The following is an 11,487-nucleotide window of genomic DNA, read 5'->3' on the forward strand; positions in this document are numbered from 1 at the left end:
TTACATTATTTTCCTGAATGATGCTGCTCCATGACTGAGTCACTGAAATTAAATCAGATAAAGAATTAAGTGGGGCTGGCGGAGGGGCTCAAGCACTGAGAACATATGCCTAGCAAGAGTGAGGCCCTGAGTTCAAAATCCCATGCCGCCAAAAAAAAAAGAATTAAGTGAACAAAAATATAAATGTACTCATTACACACCATTTTTCTCATACATTGGTGGTAAATGATTTAAGATGGTGGCACATGCGTTTTAGCTAAAGTCTACTTTTTTTAAACTTTTGGTTTAGCCATTTCTTATGCCACGTACCACATTATGATTCATGGTGGGAGCTACTTACATGTTTCTCCTCTTCTACTAGTCCCTTATTGTATCTTCATGCATCTTAAAGCTTAAGAATCTAAAGCTTAGCATTCACAGAATGCTTCAAATATAACATAAATCTCTTCATGTACAGGCAAAAGATAAACATTTCCCTTTTTTCTTAAAGTACAGCACTTAGTAGCACAAACTTTAAAGAACCCATTTTCTGAAATATGTCACAAGAATCACAAAATGTTCAAACACTTTGATCCAGTAATCCTATTTCAGAGACTAAAGTAAATAAATAATAACAACACTCCCTGACCCCCACCACACATGCACAAAAGCCTGTGTTTAAAGATCACAGCTGCTGTGTTATTTATAATAAGGGTAGAGGTAAAAACAAGTTGAATGCCTACTGATGGAGAAATAAAAATCACAAATTAAAAATAACCAAGTGGTCTTTTTTAACCATAGTTAAAATGTTAACCAAAACTTCCATTAACTAAAATTTTTACTGAAACTTTATGAAGAGAACAAGCAAACCATATCATTCTAATATCATATGATAGCCAGTTAGAATATATCATGCAGCTGTCCAAAGTAAAATATGGAGGATAAATATAGGAACATTTTAATGATTACTAATAACTCATTTTTTGTAATTTTTATGTACTTTTTAATTTCCATATAATTTGGGCATTATCTTGAAAAGAATTTCCTTTCCAAGAAGGGATATCTTCCTTCACGACTCTAATTAAACCCCACTGTGTGTATTTCATTCTAGAAAATATTACAATGTATAATTACTTACTGTTTTATGTTTGCCTATGTCTATAAATTAACATAAACTTCAGTAATCTTCCTCCAGAAATAATGCAGCAAAATTACTATAATTTATAACTGTAATAATGTAGAATTTATATGGGAAGATAATAAAGTAAATGAAAGGGTAAAAAAGAGAACAAAGCCAAGCACATGCTTTAAAAATCAAACTTGTGATTCAGTAAGCCTACCTTATTTGTGAATTTATCATATGTGGTTTAGACCAAGTGTGCACATAACAAAAAATTATTAAAAAAAAGAAAGTTTTAAAAACACAGATTTAAATTCTTGCACACATTACACAGCTCATTTGATGCAGAGAAATAGTCAGTCAGTCCTGCATTATCGTCACTTGTGTTCACATGGTTGTGTGGCCTGTTTCCTTTCCTTTAATTTTGTGAAAATATGCCTCCCAAAAAGCAAACAGTGCCAAAAAGCTAGGTAAAAAAGTTAATCTGCAGAATTTAAGTGAAAACTTTAGGTTTGTTGAAAGGCAGCATGTCTTTAGACAAAGATGGGTAGAATTAAGGGAAAAGTGAACCAGGCATTTGTAGTACTGAATGTTCAGTACTACTAAATTCTGTATCCTAGGCATTTGTGGTTTTTCCAAGGTCTACTATACATGGTTTAAGAATACTTAAGAATTTTTTTTTTTAAAAAATAAAATGAACATCACATTCTTGCCTCACAATTTATGCTAAAAAAAAAACCTCATAGATTTAAGATTTTAAAATAAAAAAAATTAAGAAGGAAATGTTGGTGTATGCCTGTAGTCTCAACTGTCCAGGAAGTAGAGGTAGGACTGCTTGAGACCAGGAGTTCAAGGCCAGGTTAGACAACACAGCAAGACCATGTCTCAAAACTTAAAAGAAGTGGGACTGGTGGAATGGCTCAAGTGGTAGAGCACCTGCCTAGCCGGCATGAGGCCTTGAGGTCAAACCCCAGTACCAACAAAAAAAGAAAAACTTAAGAGGTTATAGTGGGTGAGATGGTAACATTTATTTGCATTTTGCTTTTCTACATTCCTTAATTTCTACAGTGAAACATACTAAATTTCTTACAAAAACACTTTTAAATATGTATTAGAGGAAGCACCTAGAAAGAGTGCATAAAATTAAAATAGTGAATAGGTGAAATTGTTTAATTTTTTTCTTCTAAGCTTTCTTTGATCAAATTACTTTTTTTAGTGAGACAAAATTCATCATTTAACAAAGCACACAATTCAGTGGTTTTCAGTCTATCCACAATTTGTGCAATCAGCATTAATTAAATTACTTTTATTATTTAAAATAAAACTTAAAAAGAGAGCTCAAGAAAGAAAATTTTAAAACATTACTCAAAGGATTTCAAACAGCCAATATATACTTTAAAAATACCACTAAATGCCCAATGGCCTAGATACAAAATGAGCCAATAATACCTTTCAGATTTGGGTTTAATTTTTTTATTTTGCAGTGCTAGAGATCAAACCCAGGGCCTTATAGCTCAATCACTCAGTTATATCCCTAGTTCTACCTTTCAGTTTTTCAAGTAACTGTTATTATGCCAATTCAAACACCAACAAGAGGGTGGGGAAAATGCGAACTATGACAGTCACTATGTATCCTATCACCAACTTCTTAAGCTCTCTCTAAAAAGCACATACAAACACATGATTAACCTTGAATCTCCAAAGAGCCAAACCAACATGTTTTAAACTCTTACTGAAAAAAATAGAAACGCCAATCTACTATTCAAGACATTTGTATACATGAAACACACTAACATATCACTAAATAAAAAAGTTCGAAACTACCATAAAAATCTTATAAATCTGAAGACTACAAAATGATTGATTTAGGATTTTATCTTAAAAGAACTCAGAACAACAGGTTTAATACCACCTGTTTTTCAACATATTTTGGGTCAGAAAAACAATTTACAGTTAAACCAGGATTTTACAATTAACATTGTATTCTCCACTATAGTCAAGTCTAATTAGGGAGCACACAAAGAATTGTCAAGTTCTAAGCCAAACAGGTTTGACCTAAATATCCTCATTTATGTGATACACCTGACCTTGGGTTTTAAACTAAATTTTTAAACAGATTTAAAATGAAGAATTCCAATCTCCTCCTGACGGTGGCAGTCAGGGTCTTGAAAATCCAAGCTAGTGTATCTTTCCAGCCTTATTTCTAACAGTAAAGGTGTCAGATCCTAATATCAATGTGAAGTGAAAATCCTTTTTCTCACCCATAAAGCACAATTACATATAAAATAACAACTTGTTTTCCTCCTATACTAAAATAAGTTAATGTATAGCATAAGACAAAATGTAACATACATTCATTGCAGTTATTCGGGCTATTATTTTAAATTTATTTAGAGCTGATTAACAGTTTAAAGCTTATACCAAAATTCTGTTTTAGTGAGAAATCATATCTTACCTACTACCATAAGTGTGAATTCAAACCCTCTTTTCACTGACTTTCTGTATACTTGATTTGGGAGATTGGCAAATCCCACATAGCCTTCAAGGTTCTTCTGTTGCTGAGAAAGGTAAGAAGAACCAAATTATTAACGTATCAACAATACTGTTCTGTCACACATTTCAAACTCCCTTCATTAACCTGTTTTAGAAAATTATACAAACTATTATTCATAGCAAATCAAAATGTTTTTATATTGTTACCTATGAAAGTATTAGTTAATTGCAAATTGGACAAAAAAGAACTGAGGGAGAACTGACTTACAATATAATGATTACTAAAGCTCAGATGAAATCTGAGGAGATTTCAATTGACGGTAAATTAGTAATAAGAGTCTAACCAACCAACTAAAACAACAAAATAACAAAGGACTTTTCACAATGAAAAAATTCAACCCCCCTTAAAATTTAATTAGGAATTCTTATAAATTATCATCTTTGTTTACACTGATTAATTACCACAGGTGTAAGTTTTCTTGAAATTTGTCCTGTGATTCATGAAATGAAATCAAAATGTTGAGCTTAAAGCTATTTTTCTCACAAATTCTTGAAGGCGCTCATGATCAATGTCAATCAGTAAACAAAATCTTTTAAGCTGTTTTGCCAGGTCCAGTTATGTCACTTCAAAGTTTTACATAATCCTGCTGCCTTCATCTTCAGGGAAATCAAATTTATCCAGGATTTTAAGTAAGCTGCAATTCTGTTTGCTAAATAAATTTTTGATTCTTTGATTATCTCAACAATTATTTCATGAGTAATTAAAAAATCAAATTCTAAACTGGTATAGTAAGTAAGTTTGATTTTCAACTTACCCATTGTTGAGAAATACTATTCATAGTTCAGACCATCTGAGTGAGTAGAGTCTTACTGGTTAACTTTATCTTAGAAGTATGTCTAATTCATCATTAAAATACAATCGCAAAATATTCTTTAGAGGTACACATTTCTCTTAAAAAGTTTTTGCCACATTTAAATTCTCATTTTAAAAAAAATTTAAGAGAACAAAGCATCAGTTCAACACATTTGAATTTAACAAAAATCAAAAGTCTACATTCTTCACTAGTATCACATATGTAGCTAAATATTCTAGCCACAATCTTTAGCCTTTTCATTCATCTAATTTTAAACATAATTAGGAGATTGATTATAATATAGTATTTTAAACCCAAATATTTGAAAGCCTATCAATAGAGCTAAAAATATATATTAAGTTTAAAGTTTCCTTGGCTCATATGTCATCCAATTATAAATTAAATTTAAGTTAGACTAAAAACTATCTCTGTATAAATTATTTAGTATACTTACAGCTACTTTGTAAAGGACATATTTCCATCATTTCAGTGTTCCAGATTCCAACAGAGCAAATTCACAGAAGAACAGCAAATGAGGAATTCCAAGAATTATAATGACATATTCAATCCAAACAGGAATGGAAATCCATTGGAACATAGCAAAAGACAGAAAGATGAAAGTTACTTACATGTAACTCAGCAAACTAGAGGTAAATTATAAGTAAATTGAAGGCAGACTTTTTTCTACACTTGTCAAAGTAATACTTTTTTTGTGTGAAAACGGTAAGGACCAATTAATCTAAATCCATTTTCAGCAACCCTCCTACTGAAATATAGAACAAAAAACTTCCTCTTTGTATAAAGGCCAATTATTATGCTCTCTATCTGAAGTCCTATAAGAAATGGCAGAAAAGATTTTAAAAAGTATAAAGTTTTAGGAAATCTAGAAAAGAAAATAGGGAATCACTGATACAAATCTGTGAGTTACATTAACAACCTATTTCAAATAATTTGAGGCAGTTAAGATATTACCTGTAGTTTTATAGTTGAAGTAATTAAATTTAGTGAAAAGCCAGTATTAAAGTCAACTTACTAGGAAATTTTTTTTCCTATGACAAAATCCTTCAACAACTTCCTATCTCCCTCAAAAGAAAAATTCAATTTCCTAATAATGGCCTACAGTGGTTCTCCACCTTATCCGCATCTCTGAAATCACCCAGGGAGCGTCTGTAAAATCCCAATGGCTCGGATGCACCCCAGAGATCAATTATGCCAATGTCTGGGAATGGGACCTATCCATTAGTATTTTTACTATTTTCCCAGTACATACTTCCAATGTGCAACAGAAGCTGAGAAACACTGGCTGACAAGGCTCTAAAAAATCTGGCTCCACTATTCCTGTCTTCGTCTCCTACTTCTCCTTCCTCACTTCTCTCCCAGACATACTGACCATTCACTTCACAATACCAGGATGCTTTCACTTCATGATTTTTGTGCTTGTTGTTTTTCCTGTCTATAGAGATTATCATCATTATTACTCAAATGCCATCTTCCCAGAGAGGACTGCCTGACCACACTTTGGTGCTGGCTTTACATTTCTCTTAAGCACTTACCAACATCTTACATTTTACTCGGCTTGTTTATTGGGATTTCTACCCTACTCCCATCCTGCCTCTAACCAGAAATGTAAGCTCCATCCAGGTAGAGATTAAATCAACTTGATAAATTGTGGCATCAAAAAAAAAAGGAACCCATCTGGGAGAGTTGAAAAAGTTTCAGAGAATATGGTATTTTAGTTTGCACCTTCAAGGAATTCACCAGACAAAAGGTGTACTAAAAACACCTCAGTCTGTCCCAGTGTCTAATTCACTGCCTTATCCTCAGTTGTCTTTGACTCATAATAAGTACTATTTTATGGAAGAATTAAGAAAAGAGGGGAAGGCATTCCAGGCAAAAGAGTGGGCCCTAAACTAGGGATACACTTGGTACTTCCAGGAACAAAAGACAAAGTATATAATGTGTAACAAAGGAAAATAGTAGACAAGGGGACGTGTGATAGGAAATGAGGTCAGAGAGGCAGGCAGAGGCCAGATCCTGTGGGACTTAGCCAAAGCGGGAAGTTTGGATGTTGTTATTTTAGGCATGATGGGAAACCACTGGAGGATTTTTCACAGCAAGTGACCTGATTTGTGCTTTAAAGATAGTTCTGGCTGCTAAATGAAAGAGTAGAAATAAGAAAGGAGGCTACTGCAATAGTCCAAGAAAGAAAGGGTATATGGAACTAAGATGGTAGGATGCAATGAGAGATTAAAAAGGATTCAAAGTATGTTTAGAAGGTAAACAGAATATTCTTCAATATGTTTGAAACCAAGCATAACTCAGGTTTTCTACAACTCACTAGCTAGTAATATCTCTTTGGAAAACAGGGAGTGATAGGGGAGGAAAAGATTAGGTGGTAAGAACCAAAATCATGTTTTTAAACATGTTAAATTTGATATGCCTACTTTATATTTAAAAAGAAATGGCCGGTGGGCAATTTTACTATCTGATTCTAGAAATTCTGTGTTTGGTTGGTGCTGAAAATACAAATACACAGGAGTCATCTACACAGGGATACTATTGGGAATGAACTGGACTCCCAAAGAAAGACTATAGATAACAAGGAGGTTCAGACAGAGTCCTGGAGTACAACAACAGTGACAGGCTGAGAAAGATCAATCAGTGAGGTGGGACTGAGAATGACCTCAAAAACTGAGGAGTCATTTAATTGTGATGAGTCCAATGAAATAACAGAGATGTGACTATAAATTTGAAAATAATATTACTAGTAACTTTTAACAAAAGAACGCTCAGTAACAGTAAGGAAGAAGAGTGACTAGGTTAATTCAGAGTAGACAATTCTTTACATATAATTATAATAACACATTAAATTATTTAAAACACTTATCAGCTCCCCCATGACTAACTTTCCAGAGGGACAGAACAATATCATAGTCACCTCTATAATCCTAGCAAAGTGTCATACACAGTTGATATCCAAAAAAAGGTGAATGACTACCCTTTCAGGACAAATTCCTTCTGAAGAAATTTTGCTCAAAGATGAAAGACAAACTGGCTTAGCTAAGGCTGCAAAACAAACTGTCCCAGAATTTGCATTAAAGTATTTCATAAAATACAAAATTAAAGTCTGCAGTTAACCTGACACCAAAATGGTATTTAGAGAATCTACCAATAGTACAATACTAGTTGACTAAGATATACAGACTTTTGTATCTCATAAGAATCTTTCCTTACTCCCAAATTTAAAATAACTATAGTCTGAGCTGGGTTCCAGTGGCTCATGCCTGCGATCTTTGCTACCTGGGAGAATGAGATCAGGAGGATTGCAGGTCCAGGTCAGTCTGGGCAAAAATTTTGTAAGACCACATCTCTAAAGAATAAAGTTGGGCCTGGTGGTATGCACTTATCATTAGAGAATTGAGATGCAGCAGGGCCTGGGCAAAAGCAAGACCCTATCTCTAAAATAACTAGGGAAAAAAAGAGCCGGAGGCTGGCTCAAGTGGTAGAGCATCTGCCTGGCAAGCCTGAAGCTTTGAGTTCAAACCCTAGCACCAAAAAATAACTAACTACAGTTTGAAGACTTGATCACACACTGATTCTTTTCCTAAAAGAAAAAACTAAAACATTATCTCCTTTAAAAGTAAATTCTCCAAAATAATTTACTAACTATATTAAATTGTTAATTCAAGCATACTTTATGGAGAAGTTAAAAAAAATTCTAAGAGAAAATATTTTGAAAAGAAAACAAACTACAATTCTGTTAGTTGGTGGAAAGTAAATACATCGCAGAAGAGCAATGTTGAACTTGTTTAACTTTATTTCTAGAAATCAAAAATACTCGAAGAACAAGATGTGTCGTCAAACAAGTTCTAACAGAATATTGAAACTTTTAAAGAACTCTTTATGTTCTCTTACCATCTGTTCCTATCCCAAAGAATTCAGTTACCAAAATCTTTGCATCTAAAGTAACACTATCATTTTAAAGATATGAGTATTAGTATTTGCTATCACAAAATTTCCAACAAGAAAAAAATCCTGCAACTTATTTTGTAATCTGCTAGATATGCTTTTTGATGACAAAAAAAAATTAAGCAAGGAGAGTTGTAACAGAATGAAAGCCTCAGGAGGGTTAGACATGGTGGCATAAAGGTGGGAGGATCACATCCAAGCCTGGCTCTAGGCAAAAGCATAAGACCCTATCTCAAAAATAAACTACAGCCAAAAAAACAAAAACAACAACCAGGAATGTGACTCAAGTAGTGGAGCCCTTACTAAAGGGAAGCTGAGACATGAAGATCAGTAAAACACGAGTTCAAGGCCAGGACGAGCAACACACTGAGAACCTCCATCTCAAAAAATAAACAAGTAAATACGAAAACAACTGCAGACTACAGAAGGAAAAGATACTGATACAAATATTTACTTGCCTTCTCCTTAATATTCCTAACAAAAGCTTTACAACATACACATAGATTTAACTGCCTGGCACTTGCTTAGTCAAATTCCTACCATCTCTCATACAGCCCAAGAGAAAAGCTGAAGAATTTCATCTACCATTTAAATGTTATAAATGTCTTAAACACATTTGATCTAAAACTACCTATGTTTTAATTTTAGCATAACATGAACACTCAAATATTACAAGATTACACAGATATGCCCTAAAATCAGTTATTGTATTTCCCACACCCAACCATTTTAAAGGTTCACACCTTATTTTGCATGTCTCCAGCTATTCTTTTTACTAAGAAAGGTAACTGTATTTATGAACCAACACTTACTTTCTCAATCCTATTTTAGATTGTTGAAAATATTTTAATATTTATCTCTACCAATATATGTAAGAATGAAGTAAAATTTAATAGACTTTTTTCCCTTTGCTCTGAACTTAGGATACAGATCTTCTTAAAATTTCCGACCTCACTCTCCCAGACATTCATTCAACATACAGCTAACTAGACCTTTAATATATGACAGAAACCTATGTGAATGCTAGTAATTAAAATTACAACACCTAATAAAAACAAGGTAACTGCTTATGAAGCTAAGAATCTAAGAGGGACAGGCCAAGTAATGTATAGGGAAATTACAATAACACAGGTGATAAATGATATAAAAAAGCACAGAAAAAATGCTAGAACAGAAAAAAGGTGTTTCATTCTGTACTGGGGCCACATCCATAAGGTCCAGAATAACTAGTAGGTTTAAATAAAGACTTGAACCAAGACACAGGTTGTAAACAGGAAGAGTGTAGGTTAAAACTCTACACTCCATTAAGGTAGCCATTTAAACTACCCTAAGTGAATGCCTAAAATGTAGCTAATCTGAAATGCTGTAAGATACTCACCAGAAATTGAAGACTCTGTATGAAAGTAAGAAGGAAAGATATCTTATTAATAACTGTTAAATTGATTTTATGTTGAAATAAAATTTTAGATATACTGGGTATATAAAACAGAATACTAACATTTCAAATGTGACTACCTGAAAAGATGAAGTTCATATGACTTTCACTAAATTTCTATTGGACAACACTGTCTTAAAGAGATGAAATGACAGGTTTCTGTAAATAACTTGGAGGAGGGTGTCAGGATTCATATTCTTGAATTTAGGTTTGAGAAACTAGATGAATAGTAGTACCAACAAAAGCAGAAATCATTTGAGTTTATGGTGCTAACTGGACTTTAGGGAAGACAGATGTCTAGCATATATAATAGAGACATCTGGGTTAGACAGACATTAACATTTTAAATCATCAACTTTTAAATGGTATCAAAGTCAAGAATCCAAATATATTACAGAGTGAGAAGCAGGCCAAGAACCATAATCAGCATCCCATTATCACCACCTAAACAAATCTCGGAAAAAAAGAAAAGAATAATCTGGGGGCATGGCTCAAGTTGTAGAGTGCCTGCTTAACAATTCCTGGGTTCACACCTGGGTACTTCAAAAAAAAAGGAAGAATTGGGAAAGTAGTTCACAGAAACATTTCAAAGAAAAGATCACCTGTAATGTCTTTAAGTGGTCAAACTATACTAAAATGCTTGTGTGTGACCAACATAAGAAGACAGAAACCTACTTACTGTTATTGGGGACCACTGTCCTCAAAAACAGAGGAATACAGCAAATTGGAAATAAGCAGAGAACTGCAGGCAGTGAGTATAAAACAATTCTTTATGAATGCTATCTGTAAAGAGAAGAGCAGTAAGATATAAGGCAAGAAAACAAATGGACAAAGGAAAACTTTAAACATCTAACATGCTAACAGAAAAGATCAACAGGGCCTGGAGTACAGTACTACCTGTAATCCCAGTTACTCAGGAAGAATGGAAGCAGGCCCCTAGCCAAAAAAAGCCCAGAAAAACTCTCAAAAAATAAAGCTGGGGGTATGGCTCAAGTGGTAGAACTCCTGCCAAGCAAGTGTGAGGATGAGTTCAAACCCAAGTAATGCCAAAAAAAAAAGAAAGAAAAGAAAAAGAAAACAGCAAAGATCAAAGTAGATAAGCGGCTGAAGAGAGAAAGGTTAATTAAGAACACATAATATCTATGGAGTGACAGACAGAATTTTCCCTAACACCAGAGATAAAACCACCTGCCAATCTTCAAAAGACAGAGTTGGACTAGAAGATTTTAAGCAACAAAGATATGAAACAGCAAACACAGGAACAGAGAAAGAGGGTAAAATACAGAGTTGACAGTCAAGCAATTTTATATACTTAGTTAAGGGTGAAGACCACAATCTTTGAATGTATTCCTGAAGTCATGTGATCTTTTTCCTCCAACAGCAATCTGTAACATAAGACTTATTTGAAATTATTATTTTGCAGGAAGGACATACAAAAAAAAAAAAAAAAAACAAGGGTCCAGCTCACAAGTAGAGTTGAAGCTATTCAGTGAAAACAAACAAAAAGGATGAAGGATGGAAGGTAGTGAGACAACAGAAGAATGTGAAACGAGATAACCAGAACCCCATTAGGCCATTAAAATAATGGTTTGCCTGGGGATGCAGTTCAATGGTAGAGAGTGTTCTCAGCATTATCT

At 33.6% G+C, this 11,487-nt stretch overlaps 1 protein-coding gene across 2 annotated transcripts in view; it reads right to left on the bottom strand.

The window, feature by feature from the left end:
* Positions 1 to 4,936, bottom strand: part of Septin7 (septin 7) — a 48,406-nt gene extending 43,470 nt beyond the window's left edge. Inside the window, exons 1-2 of one of the 2 annotated variants that reach the window (XM_074065297.1) lie at positions 4,901 to 4,936; positions 3,555 to 3,657 (exon numbers count right to left, since the gene is read on the bottom strand). In XM_074065297.1, the coding sequence (XP_073921398.1) occupies positions 3,555 to 3,564 (10 nt within the window). In that variant the 5' untranslated portion in view covers positions 3,565 to 3,657; positions 4,901 to 4,936. Of the gene's footprint in view, positions 1 to 3,554; positions 3,658 to 4,407; positions 4,826 to 4,900 lie in introns of those variants that run through there. The other variant, XM_074065296.1, reaches the window with a different exon arrangement.
* Positions 4,937 to 11,487: the final 6,551 nt, after the last annotated feature.

Source organism: Castor canadensis, chromosome 2 (genome assembly GCF_047511655.1).
Source record: "Castor canadensis chromosome 2, mCasCan1.hap1v2, whole genome shotgun sequence".
Taxonomy (NCBI): domain Eukaryota; kingdom Metazoa; phylum Chordata; class Mammalia; order Rodentia; family Castoridae; genus Castor; species Castor canadensis.